At 34.3% G+C, this 19,547-nt stretch overlaps 1 protein-coding gene across 2 annotated transcripts in view; it reads right to left on the bottom strand.

Moving 5' to 3' along the window:
- Positions 1–19,547, bottom strand: part of LOC150080955 (ubiquitin carboxyl-terminal hydrolase 10-A-like) — a 251,119-nt gene that overhangs the window by 14,823 nt on the left and 216,749 nt on the right. For both annotated transcript variants that reach the window (XM_090381270.1, XM_090381271.1), the window contains exons 12-14: positions 15,585–15,677; positions 8,636–8,780; positions 2,334–2,393 (exon numbers count right to left, since the gene is read on the bottom strand). In XM_090381270.1, coding sequence (XP_090237396.1) covers positions 2,334–2,393; positions 8,636–8,780; positions 15,585–15,677 — 298 coding nt within the window. The remainder of the gene's footprint in view (positions 1–2,333; positions 2,394–8,635; positions 8,781–15,584; positions 15,678–19,547) is intronic.

Genomic DNA, 19,547 nt, shown 5'->3' with positions numbered 1-19,547 from the left:
TATCCGGAAGACCTTCTACTAACAGTGCATAACTATTTTTTAATGGGTCAAGTCCATAGAAGATTGGGACGGGCAACCACCTCACACATCACCGTGAACATTTCGGACTCTTAACTATAGTGCTTCATGTTCATAAGCTGCATGCACAATGCAACTGTTCCAATTGCATTTTTCCAGATTTAAAACAAAATTTTATGGTCACTCTTTACCCGGTTCTTGAATCCGTGATGGTACTATTTAGTACCAATGGTACTATTTTACAGCACCAACCTTGTGCATACAAGGGCATTCTACTGGAAATGTTCTATAGGTGAAGAAAACTGGCACAGAGCCGGTTTGGACTTGATAATGAATAGTTTCGAATGAAACTATTCATTATCATGTTAATGAAACACAATGCATATCTGGAAAACCTATTTTTATTCAAAAAGAAGAACAAGTGTAAATAAGAGTATGTTATGGTCCAAAGGACTGTGAAGGATATAATGAACATCTATATAACCACACAAGGTCATCACATCAGAATGGCTTATTTTATTATACGTGACTCAATTTCCCAGATATTAAATCGAACTTGACTGCTCACTCAGCAGATCATTTCTGGATAAACAGGGGTTCAGAAAATATTAAGAAATTTCAGTTAAGGATCAACAAGCAGGCAGGGAATAAACATTTAAAAAATAACTTACTGTCAACTAAATTGGGTATGAAGCAACAACTTTCGACAGTGATTTTTAACCAATTGGAAATAACAAACAGTAATTACACAGTTATGAAGTTTTCTGAGCAATGCAAATGGTCTACTAGGATAGCACGTGTTGTTCTGTCAATCTTATACAGGGCATCTCCAGAAGACATAGGTGATTACACCATTGTATAAAGCAAGGGTCAAATTTATATAGTGCCAAAGTCCTGGGGAGGATGCAGACTATTTGAAAAACATACAAATTAGTAATGGTAGATGAGTATTCTCACAAAAATTTTCAAAATGTTTGGTAAACAGGCATCTGCATGGTGATCCAATTATGGTATCTAAGGCTTTAGCAAGGCTGAATGAATTAATGCTGACAGCATCAATTCAGTAAATTAGGTGACAAGAGTAACTGAATGCCGGAATAAATTTCCACCTAGAAATGTTAAGTTAGGCAGTTTATCTAAATTTAAAGAGGGACTGGACAAATATTCTGAACAGATAAATGAAGCAGGTGAAGGTGACATGGATTACATTCGGTATATTAATTTCTTCCAGCCTTTTTTCTTTTTATTTTTAACAAATTATTTAATTTAATTGTTGCTTTTTGCTTTGTTCAGTCATTGTGTCAATATTAATGTTAACTTTTGTTTTTAATTTACAGAATACTTCGTATTGAAGTATTCTGGAGCTGGATTATAGTTTAATGATGGAAATGGCAGAGTCAATGAGGGGGGTGTGGTTGTGGGCCTGCACTTGAATTGTAAGTTCTGTAACAGATTGGTTAGACATGAGACTATGGAAATGATAGTATGCACAGGTGTTGGATGTTTTTGATGAGCCAAATTTGGTGGTGGTACTTCCGGTGGTACTACAAATGACCTCAATAATATAAGATACCTCATTAATTGTCAACCAAACTGTAATACATGTTACATCGGAAGTACCATCACCAAATTTGGCTCATCAAAAGCATCCAACACCCGCGCATACTATCATTTCCATAGTCTCATGTCTAACCAATCTGTTACAGAATTACAATTCATGTGCAGGCCCACAACCACATCCCCCTCATTGACTCTGCCATTTCCATCATTAAACTATAATCCAGCTACAGAATACTTCAATATGAAGCCCTAGCTATTGAATGGTACCGGCACCACTCAAACCTTAAAATTCTAAACTCCCCTTCAATCTTTCCCCAATTTGGAACCTCTCGCGATTAAAGTTCCCACATATCAAAAAAGGCATCAAGAGAGTATAATTTATTTCTTAAATACCATACGCGTTCACTCCACACATTGCCAACTGAAGACATTTTAACCAATGAAAGTCCTCATAATGACCATTGGCTTCACCGTATTCACCTATTTAGTTTTCAATTATTCTTTTGCTTCTTTACTTCAATGACAACCAAGGACTGGATGTGTACACTTCTGTTTCCTTGCACCTATTTTAACTCAGTCAACACTTACCTATTTTCCCCCCTTTTAATTTTATTCAACTTAACAATTCAACCTAAATATTAACCACACTGCCTAAGTAAGCCATCACAGATTAATTCAAGGTGAGTACCGCTTTCTAAGCATTTGCAATCCTTTACTAGCAACATATAATGCAAAGATATTTTAAATCATCTTACCTGCAAATAAGGTGTAGTAGTATACGTGCTTATTTTTCTTCAGCTCCGGAGCAAGAAGTTCTGGAAAATAACCATTAGAATTTATTCTAAAGAAAAGGTTAATTTAAATTATAATTTACAGCAAAAAACAGGCAGAAAATAAAACCGTAGATTTCCACTACTGTTTCCTACACAGAAAAGTAAACACAAATTTTTATTAAGCATCGTGAGTTGAAAAACTCATTTTTGCATATATTATTCACACACTTCTATTTAAATACTTTATTCTAGCAATTTCATCATTTACAAATGTGTAATACAGTAGCATAATGTAGTGCAATATATACTAGTTTACCTGTTTTAAAACTAAAGTACATCTCAACATTTTCAAATGTGTCGTACAGTAGCACGTATTAGTAGATAATGTAGAATATAGCAGTGTACTTGTTTGAACTCTACTATACTTACTTAAAACTATCATGATAATTTTAATATTTTTGCTATAAATCTCATTTCACTAACCAACTGTAAACTCCAAAGTTTACAGTTGGGTAGTGAAATGAGAACTGTAAGACCCCTGTAGTCACCTTTACGAAAGCAAAAGCCCTTCCCTTTAGCCTCGATGGTAGTTACATCTTTAAGTAATTTCCACATCAGTACATTTCTGCAATTAATTATATGAAATTTAATTGCAGAAACCGTCAAAATTAAATTACATGAGAATTCTATCAACATTCGTCGTCCATATCTAACCTTCGATTCATGGTCTTTTGTGCACATGCGTAATGACAAACAATTTCTCTATTTAAGATTCTAGCTCTCACACTCAGTAATTTTCATTCATGTGATCACAACACACTGTCTAAAAGCATTGCCTGCTTCAGGAAGGAATATAGTTTTATAAAATTTTCGTTTAACTTTAATTGATTTTTTAATTAAAAATATTTTTAAAATTGTTTTTTGAATTTTAGTTAATTTTTTAATTGTGTTCAATTGATTTTTTCACTGTAATCATTTTGCATTAATCTTTTATTCGTTTTAACTTCTGGAGAGTACCATACGGTAGTGTTCTACATATCATATTGAAGTAAATTTCTTATTCTTCTATAAATATTGATATCAACGTAGAACATATCGAGCACCATAGCTCTGTTATATACTAGCAGCAGAGCAGCAAAAAAAAAAAAAAAAAAAAAAACCAACACTTCCCATTTCACATTAGCAGTTTATCTAGTTCTTCCTTGAAGTTATTCAACCTACCCACCTCCACAACACTAGATGGGAGGGGCTTGTTCCAATAATCATTTCTCTGTTACACATCATTAAGCACTGCATTAAGAAGGGTACTTTTGCAGATCCTGCCCTCTTCAAAAATATTGAGTCAAAGTATTTCTCATAACAATGACATTCTGTTTAGATTTAGTTCTAAAGAGCATTTCGAAAGCTTTACTAGAGATCTGAACTACAGTGGCAGACACATAATATAGGACCATCCTCCTTAGAACTTAATGTCCTTAACAACTTCCCCTGTAGGTAAAATCATGTCACCTCAAAGCACTATTAACACTATCCTGTAAAACTAGTAAGATACTGCATCATCATTCTGTAATATAGTGGTATTGCATCATGTTTATAAAAGCATTCACCTACCACTATCTGTCTTCACTTCGTATTTAGCAGTGGTATGGCATACATTCAGTTAATTCCAAGGAAGAAACTGTGTAATTACACTACTCTGCATTTTGAAAAAAAATTCACTGATGCTTTCTCTGAAAAGGTCATTTGACTTCCATTTGTCACCACCATATCAGGTTTCTTCAAAAATCATGAAAGATCATCAGTTTACAAATTTGAGATCCAAAAAAAAAAAAAAAAAATATTTTGTTTTAGCTTCTCTTGGGTGATTGATAGGAATTTGGTACAAAGGTAGTCGAAGCAGGGACCCTCCTGGGATAAAGCTTTCATAAACTGTTTCATCAAACCCAGTCTGATGTGCAAGGAGGACACTTCTGGAGTCTACCAGTGGTTTATGAACTATGTTCTTTGACCCAGGCAACAAACTGCTCCTCTTTGGCCAGATCTTGATATCCAAGTGCTTACTCCTTGCCCAACTGTCCCACTCTCACAAAAAGCAAGGCATTTTTGTGTAATATGCCAATCACTTTAAAGTCAGCTCAGACCAAACAACCACGTTCCTCCTACTTAATATTTGTCAAAAACTTCCAAATTTTAATTTCTTTAAAATGCACAGAATGAGCTACTGAAATTAACCCCTATTTGCATTTTCCTAGGGACCGTACTTTGCGGGGCCCCATAAATGGCAACAGACAAGCCAAAATCAAAATGCGTAACATTTTAGGAGCTACAATGGGGTCTCGAAGGAGTGTTGCCAATTACATAGTTGACATTTTAGTAACTGCAATTTCAAGCAATATAATATAAGCATTCTGTTTAGGTCTTATTTCTCACTTTTCTGTGACCCCTCAAACTTTTTCTGCAAACCCCAATGGGTCGGGAACCTCTGTTTTACATAGTATATTTTCATTTGTCATTTTCTGTAGGTGAATTTTTATACTTTATTTGTGTCTTAATTTTGATTTTGTTTTGTAGGGTATTAGTTTTTAAATCATTGGAATAATTGAATAAACATCTTATTTTGCAATATAACTGAGATTCTAAGTAACTAATATATTCTCCCGATTAGTCACCTTTCTGTGTTTGATATTCCACAAGTTAATTTTTTTTTTTTTTTTTGTGAAATATGTATGGTCCAACTGTATGGTATTGAAAAAACAGCCACCACCACATCTTAGAGCAGAATAGTTAATATCGGTAATTTAAAAAAGCAGTTTTGAGCAAGAATTATTAACAAGATGACTTTTTGAATGCACCACTGATGCCATGACGTGACAACATGGCACCAAAACCTATTATTTATCATCATTAAACCAAAAAAATTAAATGTCATTTCATAATAAACATTTTTACACTACCCCAAAAAATTTTCTGCCTACGGCCTGCATACCCTCAAGTTAGGCCCTGAAAACATCCCATGTGCTAGAAGATTTTTTGAATACAAGCAATTTTGACTCAATGCCTACAGGCATGTAGACTTTGGTTTCATCTTCAGAAGCTTCACTTTCACCTGCCACATTCTCCAATATAAATGGAGGTCATGGATCTGCACATTATCTCTAAGTAGGGCTAGTCTAATGGCAGATGGAATATTAGGACACACAATGTCATTCTTACTTTTTGCATTGTATCCCTCTACATTAACTATGCAAAAGTAACAGTTATCATAGTGGTTTGAAGTCCTGCCAAATCACAGGAATTGCAAATGGCACAGCCTTCTTTTTACCATTTTTCTCACAATCTAATGCTTTAACACTGGTTCAGCAAACTTTATGTGGAGCCCATTGTTTATCTTGGTCACTTCACTCCAAAATAAACACATGCATTTTTTACAAATTCTTTAATATCTTGTCTTTGCTTGATGTCTACATAACTTCCACAAATATAACAAAATAAATTTAGATTGTTCAAACATGTGTGAAGACATTTTATTCACTTTTCAGCAGAAGTTCAATACAATCTCATAAATAAACTGAGCTCACAGTGATAAACACTGCTGCCTGGATCTCTCAAGGTCAAGAAACAAATGACTGGGGGCAGTGTGCAACATGTGAAAATTTACCTTACAAATTCCAAGCATTTACTCCCAATTAATACATTCAATAATACAACTCGTGACATCAACTTAAGTGATTTGTGAAAAAACAGTACATGATAGGATGGGGAAAAAAAAAAAAAAAAACTCCACACATTTCTGAAATCAGCATAAAAAATGAGTCAAAAATACCTATCAGTTTACAAACATTGAAAACCATTCAGAGTGGTGTTATTACTCTTGATACAGGGAGCTTTTCTAGACAAGATAACTTTTTTGGGGTATTTCTCACATATTTTTTAAAATATTTTTTTGTATGTATTTAAATTCTTAAAGGTTTTTCAAAAAAATGTATATTATTTGTCTGTTGACACTTTTAATTGACCAATAAGGTGCACTTAGCCAACGGCCCCCAAATTCACTGAAATTTGTACTCTTTCATGCAAATGAAAGAGTACCCACTGGCAATGCAAGCTCTAAAAGAAAAAAATTTAGTGCGTCCGAATTAGTAGTGCAAGAGCATCGAACCAATTTAAGTAGCGACAGTGTTGACTATTTTATTTCAGCACAACAATTTGCAATAAAAAGCCACCTTCTCTTCTGTGAAGAGAAGGTGGCTGGTAGAGGTGGTTACCTAATTTGTTTTGGAATTACATTAAATATGGTAAATTGAAAATGTATTAGATTTTCTTTTCTTTTTTTAATTAATATTGATAATTATTTTGGATTATTTTTATATAATTATTAATATTGAATTTTGAATCTGAAAGTTTATTTTTTTATTATTATGAAACTTCAAGAACTAATGATAGTGATTTTATTCATACAAAAAAGTTTCAGTCTGGCTGAAATAAAAATTGGTTCAGGTAATTTGAAAAACAAATTCAGGCTCGGGTCATCTAGACTTCGGGCCGGGCAAAATAAAAAAAATGTAGGCCCATGCAGACCTAATGGCATTACAACTGTATCTGCATCTTCCCCCCCCCCCCATATTATTGCATGTTAATTTCAAACATTTATCCCAATGAAAAGGCATTCATATGACCTGCAGCATATTTCTATAATTATTTTTATATAAATGTCTAAACAGTTTTAGTTCTCTTAATTTATTTTATCAATAAAATGTATAATCAATTTTGTTATACATCAATGTATAACAAATTTGAGGCTATAGAGGCAATTATTTCAATTGTAATACAAAGTACGTGGCCATCACTGTAAGTGGTCCTACAATGGTGGAAAAATTACTATGAGAAATTATTTAAATTTTAAGAAAAACTTTGGATGATTTGTTATATTTAGTGCTTCTGTGTGCAGTATCAGTTCTGAAAACTGAAATTGACAGAATAATGATAAACTTATTTCCTTTTCTTCAATGATTGAGAAATACTAGATTCCCCCCCCCCCACCAAATCGGCACAACATACTTAAGTTAAAGTTAAATGCATTGTAAAATTCAGTTGGCAGCTTATCTCTGGAGGCGGCAGATTTTACAACACTAAAGCTGAGGAATTCACAACAAAAAGCAAGTTCACAATTTAATCTACTCATCAGTACAAATCACCTCAATAAAACAACACTGGCAGAATTGCAATGCCTTTTTGCCTTATGTATAAACCACTTATGGCAATTTTCTACAAATGTCGCAGTGTGCTACTACCAAGTTTAACATCTAACCACCTGTTTTGACTTTCATGACACACTGCTTTTGTACTTGTCCACTGGTCTTTTAAAATTGTGGTTGAGGAAGGCTGTGCTTTGGTTCACAATTCTGAACTCATTTTATTAGCAACACGAGTAGCTATTCTATATACTTATTTTCTTTGTGATGACATGATGCATGCAGTTAGACATTAAAAGCCTGCAGAATAAAGTTTGTTCCCCCAAATGAACAATTACAGCAAACTGAATGAAGGTTCTTTTGCAACAAAGAATGTATTGGGCATTTGCAATGTCATTTTTTTTTTTGTATCAAGTTGTCAGTGAATTCAGGAGGTATTTCTAAAACTGGTTCTAATTATCTTGAAGTCTCAAATACAAAGTCAAACCCTTGTCAATAGAGAATTCATTAATAAAATATTTAAAATTTTTTATTGACTACATGTTCTTTAGATTCTGATTAATATTTTGAAACATTCCACTCATCAGATTTACTCTACTTAAAATATGTCATATAGAAATTCAAAGACGGGAAATTTTTCAGTAAAATAGTTCACTTTACTGAGTAATTTTACTGAAATAAAATTTGCTGAGTATGAAGTGCAAATATTATAAATAAAGTGTGTATGATTAAAATAAAGATTTTTATTTTTTTCTGAATCTGTTGAAAAAAATCCCTTTTCAAAGTGGCCAACTGGGTGATCTAGGTTGCAAGGCTTCATTTACTGCAAGTTATTTTTGTTTCCCATAAGAGAAAGATAAATTTCTTTTTCTTCAGGCAGGTCCCATATCAAAATAAGAAATTATCCTATATCCTAACTAATGGCATATAATGTTCTGCTAATGTCAATTCTAATATAAAACAGAAGTTAAATATGAGTTAAGTGCTAAAATCATCTGATCACCCAAATAACCTTGCTAAGCAACTTCATTTTTCAATTTATGCTTTATATTAGAATACTAAAATACAACAACTACGATGATTGTACAATACCTTTTCCCAACTCTAAACATATGGGATATTCTGTCTTTTTCATAATTTTTTTACACCCGCCATCTTTGTCATAGATAAAACGTTTGAAGTGCAAAATAAGAACAGGAGGCAACTTTCTCAGACAGATGCGGTTAAAGGCTTCTACCTGTTTATGGAAACAAAAAATAAAAAAAAATCGCATATCATTTAATTTAATATAAATATCAAGCATAATTACATCTTGCAATTTTCTTATGAACAAAACCAAGAGTTTATTTGCAGTTTCAATACCTGAAGTTTGTTGGATTGATTTGTAGTTTCAATGCTATCTGGAGAGCTACAAAGTCCATGGGTACAATGATAAGAGTTAGATGTAAAAGGATAAAACACACCAGGACAAGTACACCCAATAATCACCATTTAGATGCTTTTACCTTTTTCACAAGTGAATTGATTGCAAAGAGGTAGAATCATTCAAATTTTTAATTTTTGAGCGTTCAAGTAATGACAAGCCAAAAATTAAAAAAGAAACACCCCCCCCCCCATTCATAAAAAAATTTTTGAACCAAGGGTGCTAACCTTCCAAATTTGTTCCCTGAGAGAGTCTCCTGTAATGTCCAACTGAAATAGCATACCCTTTATTCCTTGCATGCTTTCAGGTGGTAGATGACTTTCATCAACCGGTGAAATACTACCACTTTGCTTATTGGAGGCTTGAAGTGGTTAAACCCATGTTTAGTCTCTAGAGCAAAGTTTCCGGCATCCCCTCCCCCCATACTTCTCCTTCAACCCATGCACGGTACTAAGTACTATAGGTTTTGACACCTTTTGTGTTTGGGGTTTTCATAAAAAAAAAAAAAAAACTGATAAGATTTCAGCCTCCAAACTCTGAAATGAAAGGGTTACCTAACTCTTCAATTTCTAAGACATGATAGATCCCTACCTTTCCCTGACTAAAAAGGTAAACAGCAATTATATAGAACATATAAGAAATCACTGACAAAGGGAAATGTAGCAGTCCTGGATACAATTTAACAAACTAACACAGGCCACAGTCACACACTTTATCAACTCCAAAATAACTCAAGAATGTAGCACAAAACTAAAAAATTCTACCATCAAACTTTGACATCAAAAAATGGCTTGTATATTTATGCAGGTTTAACCAAGATCTTCCATCATTGAACATTGAATTTTGATAATAGTATCTTTCCTACTGGTCTGCAAAAAATTCATGTGCCTTAAGGATTTGGTTAAAAAAGGATATCAATTCCTACAACCCTAAAAATGCAGATGGGATCGACAACATTCCCTTTTTGATCACCTCAAACTTGAAGTTGCCAGTGTCTACATTCTTGAATTTTTACGCGTTGTTTTAATTAGGCCATTTCTTCAAACTCTATCTCAGATACATGGGCAAGCTATAAACCTTTTCATCTTCCAAAATGTAATAATCCAAAAAAAAAAAAAACAATTCAACATGCTTTCCCAATCTATTTTATCATCAGTGCTTAAAGTACTCGAACGATGCAGTCTACATACCTTGATCATACTGATGTTATTCCTGGTAGGTCTACCAAAACAAATCTGATCATCACAAACTTCTTAATTATGAAAGCATTATATGCCACACACGCAATGTGTTAAAAGAATCACTTTCACTTTTGTTGCAGTCTGCCACAGGTCACTCACCTCGCATCTCAAATTCTTTTACTAAATTTCAGTAGTCTACTAGCCTTTCTTGATAATTTCCTTTACTGTAGGGTGTTAATTACATTTTTCACGATACAAATAGATCTTTACTGTTTTTTTCTGGCAGGGAAGTACTTTTTCAGTGATTCTTCAATAATTTCTCCAAACTCACAAAATTTTTCAACTCATACAGATAAAATTTCTTCTGAGCCAGGCTCCTTATCCCTTGTCTGTTCTCAGATACTTATTTTTAATGCTTAATGACTTCTCAGAGTACCAAAAATTTTTAACCTGTTTCAATCAACCTTTCAAAATCAGAACAGCTAAAAATTACTTATAAATGGATCCCCTCTGGTTATGGCACATAATGACCTAGGTCTTCAACATCATTTTTAGTACATTTTTTGTCAGCACTGGAGATGCCTTGCAGAGAAATTTACCAATGTCACCTGGGTTTTAAAACAGTAGTTTCAACATGTTCATTTCCTATGTCAAAACTGGGTATTTCAGTTAAATTCATAAAACCAAATAAACTCTTTGCTCCCCAGTTTGGTCTGGAGTCTCCAATTTCAAATATGTAGCCACACTTGGTTCCTTTGCTAGACCTTTTTTGAATATAGCAGTGAGCCTCAGAAATACAGAACTTTTGTTGTTGAATATCTCAAATATACAAATACATAATAAATAAAAAATCTAATCTTATTCTGCTAACTTTTTTCTCTGTATTAGACTGATTTGTGGACCACCAGTTTGCAGATTCCTAGATCCTATGAACTCAGGTGAACATTTATCACTCTTTGAACAGACTATAAACAGCTGACCACCATTTCCCCTTTAAGTTAATAAAAGATATACTCTTATTATTAATTATAACCTAGCCTGTCAGAAATCCAAAACTTCTAACCTAAGATGACAATCTTCTTCTTCTGGAAAGATTTTAACTTAAAGATCTCAGCTTTTGTTTTCCCAGAAAGGTCCACGTCCCATTTCTGTCAACCACATTTGTAATAACTTGTACAAAAATTGCTTGTTGGTATTCGTTATTTTATTATATACATGTATATGTATCTTGTTTATTTCTATTCTCAGTGATTACTGAATTGTGTATATACTGAGACACAATTATCCTCTCAATTTTTTTTCCCTAACCTGCATTTTTATATTTTATTCAAGCCACTCTTGTCATTGCATTTTGTTTTGATAGTTTTTGCTGTATCAGAGCCACTGTATATATTCTTGGAAATAAACTGATTAACTGACTGATAAATTTGGGACTTTCTTTGGGCCGATAACAATGAACAATGGGAAAAAAAAATTTCAAGAGAAATGGTAGATGGGGAATTTTTTTTAAATGCTGATTTCAAATGAGCAGAATGTTTTTCCTGGCTGGCTGGCTTAGTTCACAAAATACATTGTATTTTAGTTTCATGTACTTAGTTCTTGGTCTATCTGTTTATATTAGTGGGCCACTGAAGAAGTTTTGGAGTCATGAGTTTTCTAGATCATGCTGCAGGGGTTAGTACCAAGCATTTTCTAGACTATTCTATCCACACCTACTCCCAAACAAATCAGTCAGTCATTCAGTATTACAAGTGAGAGAGAGAGAGTTAACACTGTTAGATATTACTAAACTCAAGCTCTTTTTTTTTAGGCTCAATTGCAGTTGGACATACTTTTAAAATGTCATGTCAGTGCATTAATTCACCAGATAGCTCGTGTTACTAACAATTAAATCTCCTATTAAAGAAAACACAAACTTTTAGTGCAAATTAGGTGAGTATAAAATGTAGGCCCAACATATATGATGCACTAATTGAGCTTCATGTCTCAGAAGCTGGTTAAAAAAAAAAAAAAAAAACATGAATGTAAAGTATCACTGCTGTTTGCTATTCCCATGCTGTGTAGGCATTCAATCAATCATGTCATGTCAACACTGCTATTTTTGCACAACTCAAGTTGAAGAACAGAAAGTGAAAGATAGAAAGAAAAACCAATTACCAGACTACCCCATCACAGCCATTAAAACAATTAAACACTGGGAAATAAAAATAAAAAACCCCTGTTCATCAGTTAGCCACTGGCAAACAATGTGTTCTTGCTTCTCCCAGACATGGCCAACAGAACCTTGTGCATAATTTAAATCTATCTAAGGCACAAGCAGATCTATTGGGATCCAGGCTGAAAGAACAGAATTTACTGCAAAAAAGATACAACTATATCTGTATTTCCTAAATGACAAAGGGAGCGTTCTTCATATTTTGCTAGGAAAGATTAATTTTGTTGCTGTAATGATGTTGGACTGCTTGATGACCTTGGAAGGACCAGAACAAGAATGGAGGATTTCTATTGACTCTGCAAAATTAAGCTTCTAAAACTTGACAGTGGAAACACAGCTCTAACTACACCGATTGCCCAACAGTTAAATGAAAGAATCATATGAGAACATGAAACTTCTCTTAAGAAAGTACAGTATGATAAATACAAGTGGAGCATCTGTAAAGATTTCAAAGTTATTGGGATTTTTTTTTAGTTCTGGAATCTGGTCATACAAAACACTGCAATTGTTGCCTGAAGAAATGCATGCCTACTGTATTTCCAGATGGAATGATGAAAACTGTTGTTCTGAGCCCATTGTATTGACTTGATTATTGCCTATATGTCCATTAGAAGAAAGTGGCGAAAGATGCTGAAGTTGTTTAGACACAGTGACATCAGGAAGATATATTGTGTTATTATTCAATTTATTTTTATGACAAAGAGAGTGGAACTAAGCACAGAACTTTGCAGCATCTCCCTCTTCTTGAGTAAAGCTGTGAGACAAACATAACTATATTGGTACTTGAAAAGAATAGTACAGGCAGGCCTCTATTAAGGCGATTAATTCGTCCCGTGAGCGCATCGCGCAAAATGGAAACGCGTCAATCGAATATAATAATCAATAGGAAAAATTATAATTAGTCCTTGACCTTCTGGAATGTCCATAAAGAATTTTAAAAATACCTTTTAAATAACTTTTTAACTGTATATAATGTAAAAGATACTGAAAATAATTATGGAATTAAATGTTTATTGCATAAAACAGCGGTTCTTAAACTGTGCGCCACGGAATATTTTAAATTTTTGAGGAAAACACAGCGATACTCGACCTGTTGGACACCGTGCGAACTACTAGCTCGAGGTAGTTCACAGTTTCAGCATTTCTTATTAAGTTGTTTGGATCTAACTACTAAACGAAACTGTTAGGTATTTCTTTTGGTCTGGGTGCGCCTTGAAAAAATTACTGAGACATTACAATTAGTTTATTGCATAAAACAGCGGTTCTTAAACTGTGTGCCACGGAATATTTTAAATTTTTGAGGAAAACACAGTGATACTCGACCTGTCGGACACCGCGCGAACTACTAGCTTGAGGTAGTTCACAGTTTCAGCATTTCTTATTAAGTTGTTTGGATCCAACTACTAAACAAAACTGTTAGGTACCGTGAAACTGTGAACCGAGAAACTTTGGGAACCCCTGACATAAAATACACAATGAAGAAATTACTGTTGCGGAAATATTTGAACAGTGTTCAAATATTTCCGCAACAGTAATCTTAAAGGAGGCAGCAAGTGAGTGCATTGAACTATTAAGGCTAGTTATGAGAGCATCACTGGACAGGAGAGATTCCGTTAGATTGGTGTAAATTGGAACATACATAAAGGAGATTCTAGGAGTATAACGGGAAATTACCGACCAACCAGTCTAACTTCAGTAGTAGGGAAAATCATGGAGGCAATGATCAAGGGTGAAATTCAGGATCATTTAGATGGAAATGGAATTCTGTAGGATACACAGCATGGTTTTGTAAAGGTAAAATCATGTTTAACAAATCTGGTTAGCTATTTTGACAGGTCACTTGTGAGCTGGATTTAGGGAATAATTTCAACATTGTTTATTTGAATTTCAAAAAAGCATTTGACTCAGTCCCACATGAATGGTTACTTTATAAGTTAGAGCAGGCTGGAATCATAGAGAAAATCCTTAGATGGATAGCATAATGGCTTGAGGGTTGTGATAAATGGTTATTCCTCAGATTGGGTTAATGTAAGAAGTGGGGTTCCCCGAGGATTGGGACCACTTTTGTTTTTGATTATCTTAAATGACATCTATGAAGGGACGGAAGGCATGAGGTCTAAACTTGCAGATGATGTAAAGATCAGTAGGGTAGTTAATGATCGCCGCCAAGCAGAGCTTCTTCAGAGTGATCTAGATAGACTTCCGGGATGGTCAGAAAAGTGGCAGCTATGCTTTAATTCAGCAAAATACAAGGCCTTACACCTGGGGAACAGCAACCCCAAAAATAACTTATACACTTGGTGGAGTTGAACTAAAGTCAGTAGTGGAAGAACAGGATTTGGGAGTTACAATACAGTCAGACATGAAGTTGTCCGAGAATTGTGGACAGGTTGCAATGTTGCATGGTGTCCTATCCATGATTTATCCAACATTTGCTAGTAGAGATAATGACGTCATAATCACATCAATGTGATTTTATAACCTTTATGTAATTAAATTATAAACAATTATTTTTTTTAAATTGGTACCAAAAAAACCAGTATTTTTTGTATCAATACCGGTATTTCAATACCTGAAAAAATTGAGTGGGATCCCGGTATTGTAAGCCCTACTAAGTAGTCCGATTCTTTTGACAGAAAAATTGAATGAAGTGATATAAACGAGAGTTATAAATAAAAAGCATGCCATGATCAAATAACACTAATCACTGAACATCAAACTGGAATCTTATTTTTGACCTTTATAACCTGCATAGCACAACCAACTCAGTTCACTACTAGAACAGAATCAAGCATACCTCCGGATAGAGTAAAATAGCACTTTGCACTGTGTTGTAAAAGTATAAAAATGTATAATAATAGTACTAACATAATATTTCTAACATGAACTCTCAAATATCTTTTAATACAAGTTGACCTTTAAAAGGATTATTATCAAATTAGATCAAGTACACTTTAAATCTTACTCAATGGAATTTTTATAACAGAATCAAGCATAACTCCAGCTAGAGTAAAATAGCACTTTGCACTGTGTTGTAAAAGTATAAAAATGTATAATAATAGTATAACTCAATATTTCTAACACGAACTCCCAAATATCTTTTAATACAAATTGACCTTTCAAAGAGATTATTATCATATTAGATCAAGTACACTTTAAATCTTACCCAATGGTACGACAGTTTAGGTAAACTTGTCTTAACTATAATTCACAAATGATTACCTGTTGTTTAGTTTTAGCACATGTGTAGCCTTGTACAGGTTCCTTTGTTGTCATTTGGTTCAAGGCTTCCAAGACAGAATCCACCTTTTCAGACTTAAAGAGAGAGAGGGGGAGAATGAGGAGGGAGGAATTTTTAGTACTCATAAGTATGTAAATACAATTACAACTATAAAAATACAAAAATAAGATCCACTATATCTAATTAAGTGTACAATGATCTAACTTAGATATCATCAAGACATCAAAATGAAACGACACTCAAGTAGGAATTAACAATTATCACATATTTTAATTTTCATATCATAGCAATTTTGTAGTTATAAAAAGAGATGTTATTAAAACTTTACTGTGCAGCAGAAATGTACAGTTGAAATGAGTATATAAGGAAATTCAAGATTCAACTACAAAGGTTCCATCAGACCGGAAAATAGAATAATTGATACAGAAGTTGATCACCGGTTATTAGAGTCGGCCATTTTATAGAATCAAATTTTAGAGAGCAGATTCATATCATCAAAATGAATTACATTTTCATCATATTTTTGGTAATAAGAATCAAAAGTGTCCATCATTGCTTTTCTTCTAAAATCCATATATTATGGTAAGAAAAAAAATTGGAAAAAACTGAAATGACAAGGAATCATCCAAATGAAATTAGCCATTGAACCCTTGTGACATGCAGTCATTTACTTCAAGTGATTGCTGTTGGTAGAAAAAGTTTAAGGTCCCCACGAATGTCTAAGGACACAAAATGAATTTCTAACATGAATTTTTATGTTGTACGGTAATAAAACCATAAGGCAGTAGTCTAAATTCTTACAAATGAACAAAATTTGTTTATTACCATCATAGTGATGGTTGCTTTGTTCTCTATATAGATGAGGCCAGAAGTGTCTACATATTTGTTGTGACCGTTGCTGCCATTTTCATCGATTCACAATGGGCCATGGATTTTGTGGCAGCATATGGGCTCAAATCCACAGCCTCCTTACTTTGTGCAGAGCACACTACAGGAAATCATACTGAATTTCGCATGTGAGCGCCCAGAAACACATATCTCGGCTTCACTAAAAAGAATGATGTTTGAAGGAACCTAAATCTTTACTGAAAGAATATAGCAAGTGATCTACAAACTTCTTGCATATGAGCTATCATAAGATAAACCATATTCAAGGGATACACTATCTGCACTTTCGACATATGCAATGTTCACCTCAAATACTTTATATGTAAACAAGTACAATGATACAAATACAGTGGATTCCGGTTATTTGAGCCACCGGTTAATCGGGGCAGCCGTTTATTTGGGGCAAATCTTAAAAAACAAAAACCAATCGAGAAAATAGCCAGGGTTTACTTCACTTAATTGGGACAAAATGCTGTTTAATCGGGGCAGGAGACCCCAGCACTGGAGATTACCCTACGATTGTCTCTGACCATACCACGTAGTTCGGTCGGATTTCTGGGGGGTCACAACCATAAAACAATAAAAACAATTAGCAGTCACCTGTTTATTGGGCTTTTGTGTTGGTGCAATTTATCATAAATGGACAGTAAACTCGATCTTACTGAATTTGCGGTAATACCGACAGCTGGAATTCTGTGGGTTATTATGGTAAAATGTGTTTACACTTCCATGAAATCTTCAATCATATAAAAAAAATAATTTTCAGAATCTTCTCTTCATTCTTATTTTTAAAGCTTCGTAATTTGTTACTCCGTTCTCACTTGTGCATGTTGTGTTACTTGCAATTTGTGTGTGCCATGTCCTTTGTTATTGATTGCTTATCTTATTACTGTTTTAAATTTTAACCCCCACACACAAATGTCAGTGAACAGAAATTTCAACTAGTTAGTATGTACATATTACAGTACGTATTAATTCTTCCGATTATCACGTATATTCTTCTGATTTTCACGTATCATTAATTTTTTAATTGGTAAGGTAATAAAGAGTAAATCTGTGCTTAATATATCTTTACTTTTACAGCATGTGGATAATATGCATCCTATTTTCGCTAATTAGAATCGCTGTTTAATAGAATTAAAATTCGATTCACAAACGTGATCACAATGACCGGTGTTTACTACACATCGTATAATGAACGGTACTTTACTGTGGTGAGTTTGTCGTAATGTGATTTGATTGTACAGTGAACTAATTGTAAAAGGGGGGGGGGGGGAATTGTATTTTTAAGTATTTACGTGAAACTTCGGATAATTGGGGCAGCCGCTTAATCGGGCCAAAATGCACTAGTCCCGATGTGTCCCAAATAACCGGAATCGACTGTACTGAGTTTATGCCAAGTTTTTTTTAGCATATATCAAGCATCTAACAGCTTGAACCTACAGAGAGCAAGCAATCCACCCACAGCTGCTACTTGCGCAGCACTGGCAGCTGCTGTACAAGTAGGGATCAATTGCACCGTATAGTTTCTTATGCAATACATTTCACAAACAACTTCATAGTAGTTCATATGTAAACGAATACAATGATACAAATATGGAGTTTATGCCAAGTTTTTTTAGCACAAATCAAGCAAATCAGTTAGCCTGAATCTACAGAGTGCAATGTGTTGATTTCAGCTGCAAAAAAAAGTTTTCTCTTGGGCCTACAGGAATATGTCCACTGCAGCAATGTCACTGTAAGTTTTTCCAAATTAGGAAATAGTTGAAAGTGTGATGGTGCTAGATATGATGAGTATGATAGTTGGTTGGTTTAAGGGTTTTATGGTACATTAGTGTCTAAGGCTATAATGCGCCAAGTCAAGATGAATATGAAGGATTGTCCAAGATTTCAAAGTTGAACTAATGCAGTGCATCCTGGCAATAATAGACTCGTGAACAGGGGCATTGTCCTGATAGAACAAGACTCCTTTGCTGAGTTTTCCTGGATTTGTCATTGATGTTTTCATACAAATGCCCCACAAGGTCTGCATAATATTACCCTGTGATTGTCTAGCCTTTCTGAAGGTAATCCACTAGCAACACTCCATTAGCATTCCAAAAAAATGATAACATCACCTTACCAACAGAAGGAATTGGCTTGCTTTCTTTGGAGGAGAAGAGCTGTATTTCCACTGTTTGGACTGCTTTGTCTTTGACCACAAATGTTGTAAAGAAATTTGCTGCATCTGATTGAAAACAATGCAAATGTTCACTTGACTTTAGAACTCTTTGGTCTTTTTGGGCTGCTTTCAACAACTTTGGGATCCACCATGCCGATTCCGTTTTCATACTAAGAACCTCTGTTGTTATGTAGCACATTCAGATGAGATTCCCAAGATGCTGGCAATGTACCAAACTGTCAACTTATGGAGTGATGGAGCAGTGTTCTCCCCAGGACCTATCAAATGGGCACACAGCCCGGTGAATTTAACTGACCGCTCGGCTAAAATTTAAGCAATTCTCACGGTACCATATAGTACTGCTCACTGTTCTTGATCAATATTAATTTGAACATACGATGCAATCAAGGTCAATGCTACAGGAGCATATAATGTTAAATTAAGCAATTAATTTTCACTCTGGATTGCTAAGTCACACTTAAAAATAACAGAAAATTTTATAATATTGTGAAGTATTAGACTTCCCCACTCAGCTGCCAAACTGTACTGGGGAGAACACTGTGGATGATGCAGGTCTTCTACAGCATGGGTCACCTTCCAGGCACACCCTCTCATTTGAATTCTGTTGCCCAATTTTTATCCATGAAATAGAATGGGGAACCCCCAGGTTGTAACCATATCTTCCTGAATTTCCTTCAGCATTAATCTCCCCCAACACACAAATATTGGCTGATTGCACAGGGATTGATTTTATCCATCTTTCCTCATTCACACAACTTTGTAGACCTTAAGACCTGTACTTAAAAAAAAAAAAAAAAAAAAAAAAAGACATTACTGAAATTACATAAAACTTGGTGGGTTACTATCTGAAGTGTTATAGATTAAGTACAGAAAT

Source organism: Mastigoproctus giganteus, chromosome 9 (assembly GCF_048544385.1).
Source record: "Mastigoproctus giganteus isolate SK-2022 chromosome 9, ASM4854438v1, whole genome shotgun sequence".
NCBI lineage: Eukaryota > Metazoa > Arthropoda > Arachnida > Uropygi > Thelyphonidae > Mastigoproctus > Mastigoproctus giganteus.
This window is presented reverse-complemented; position numbering and strand designations above follow the sequence as displayed.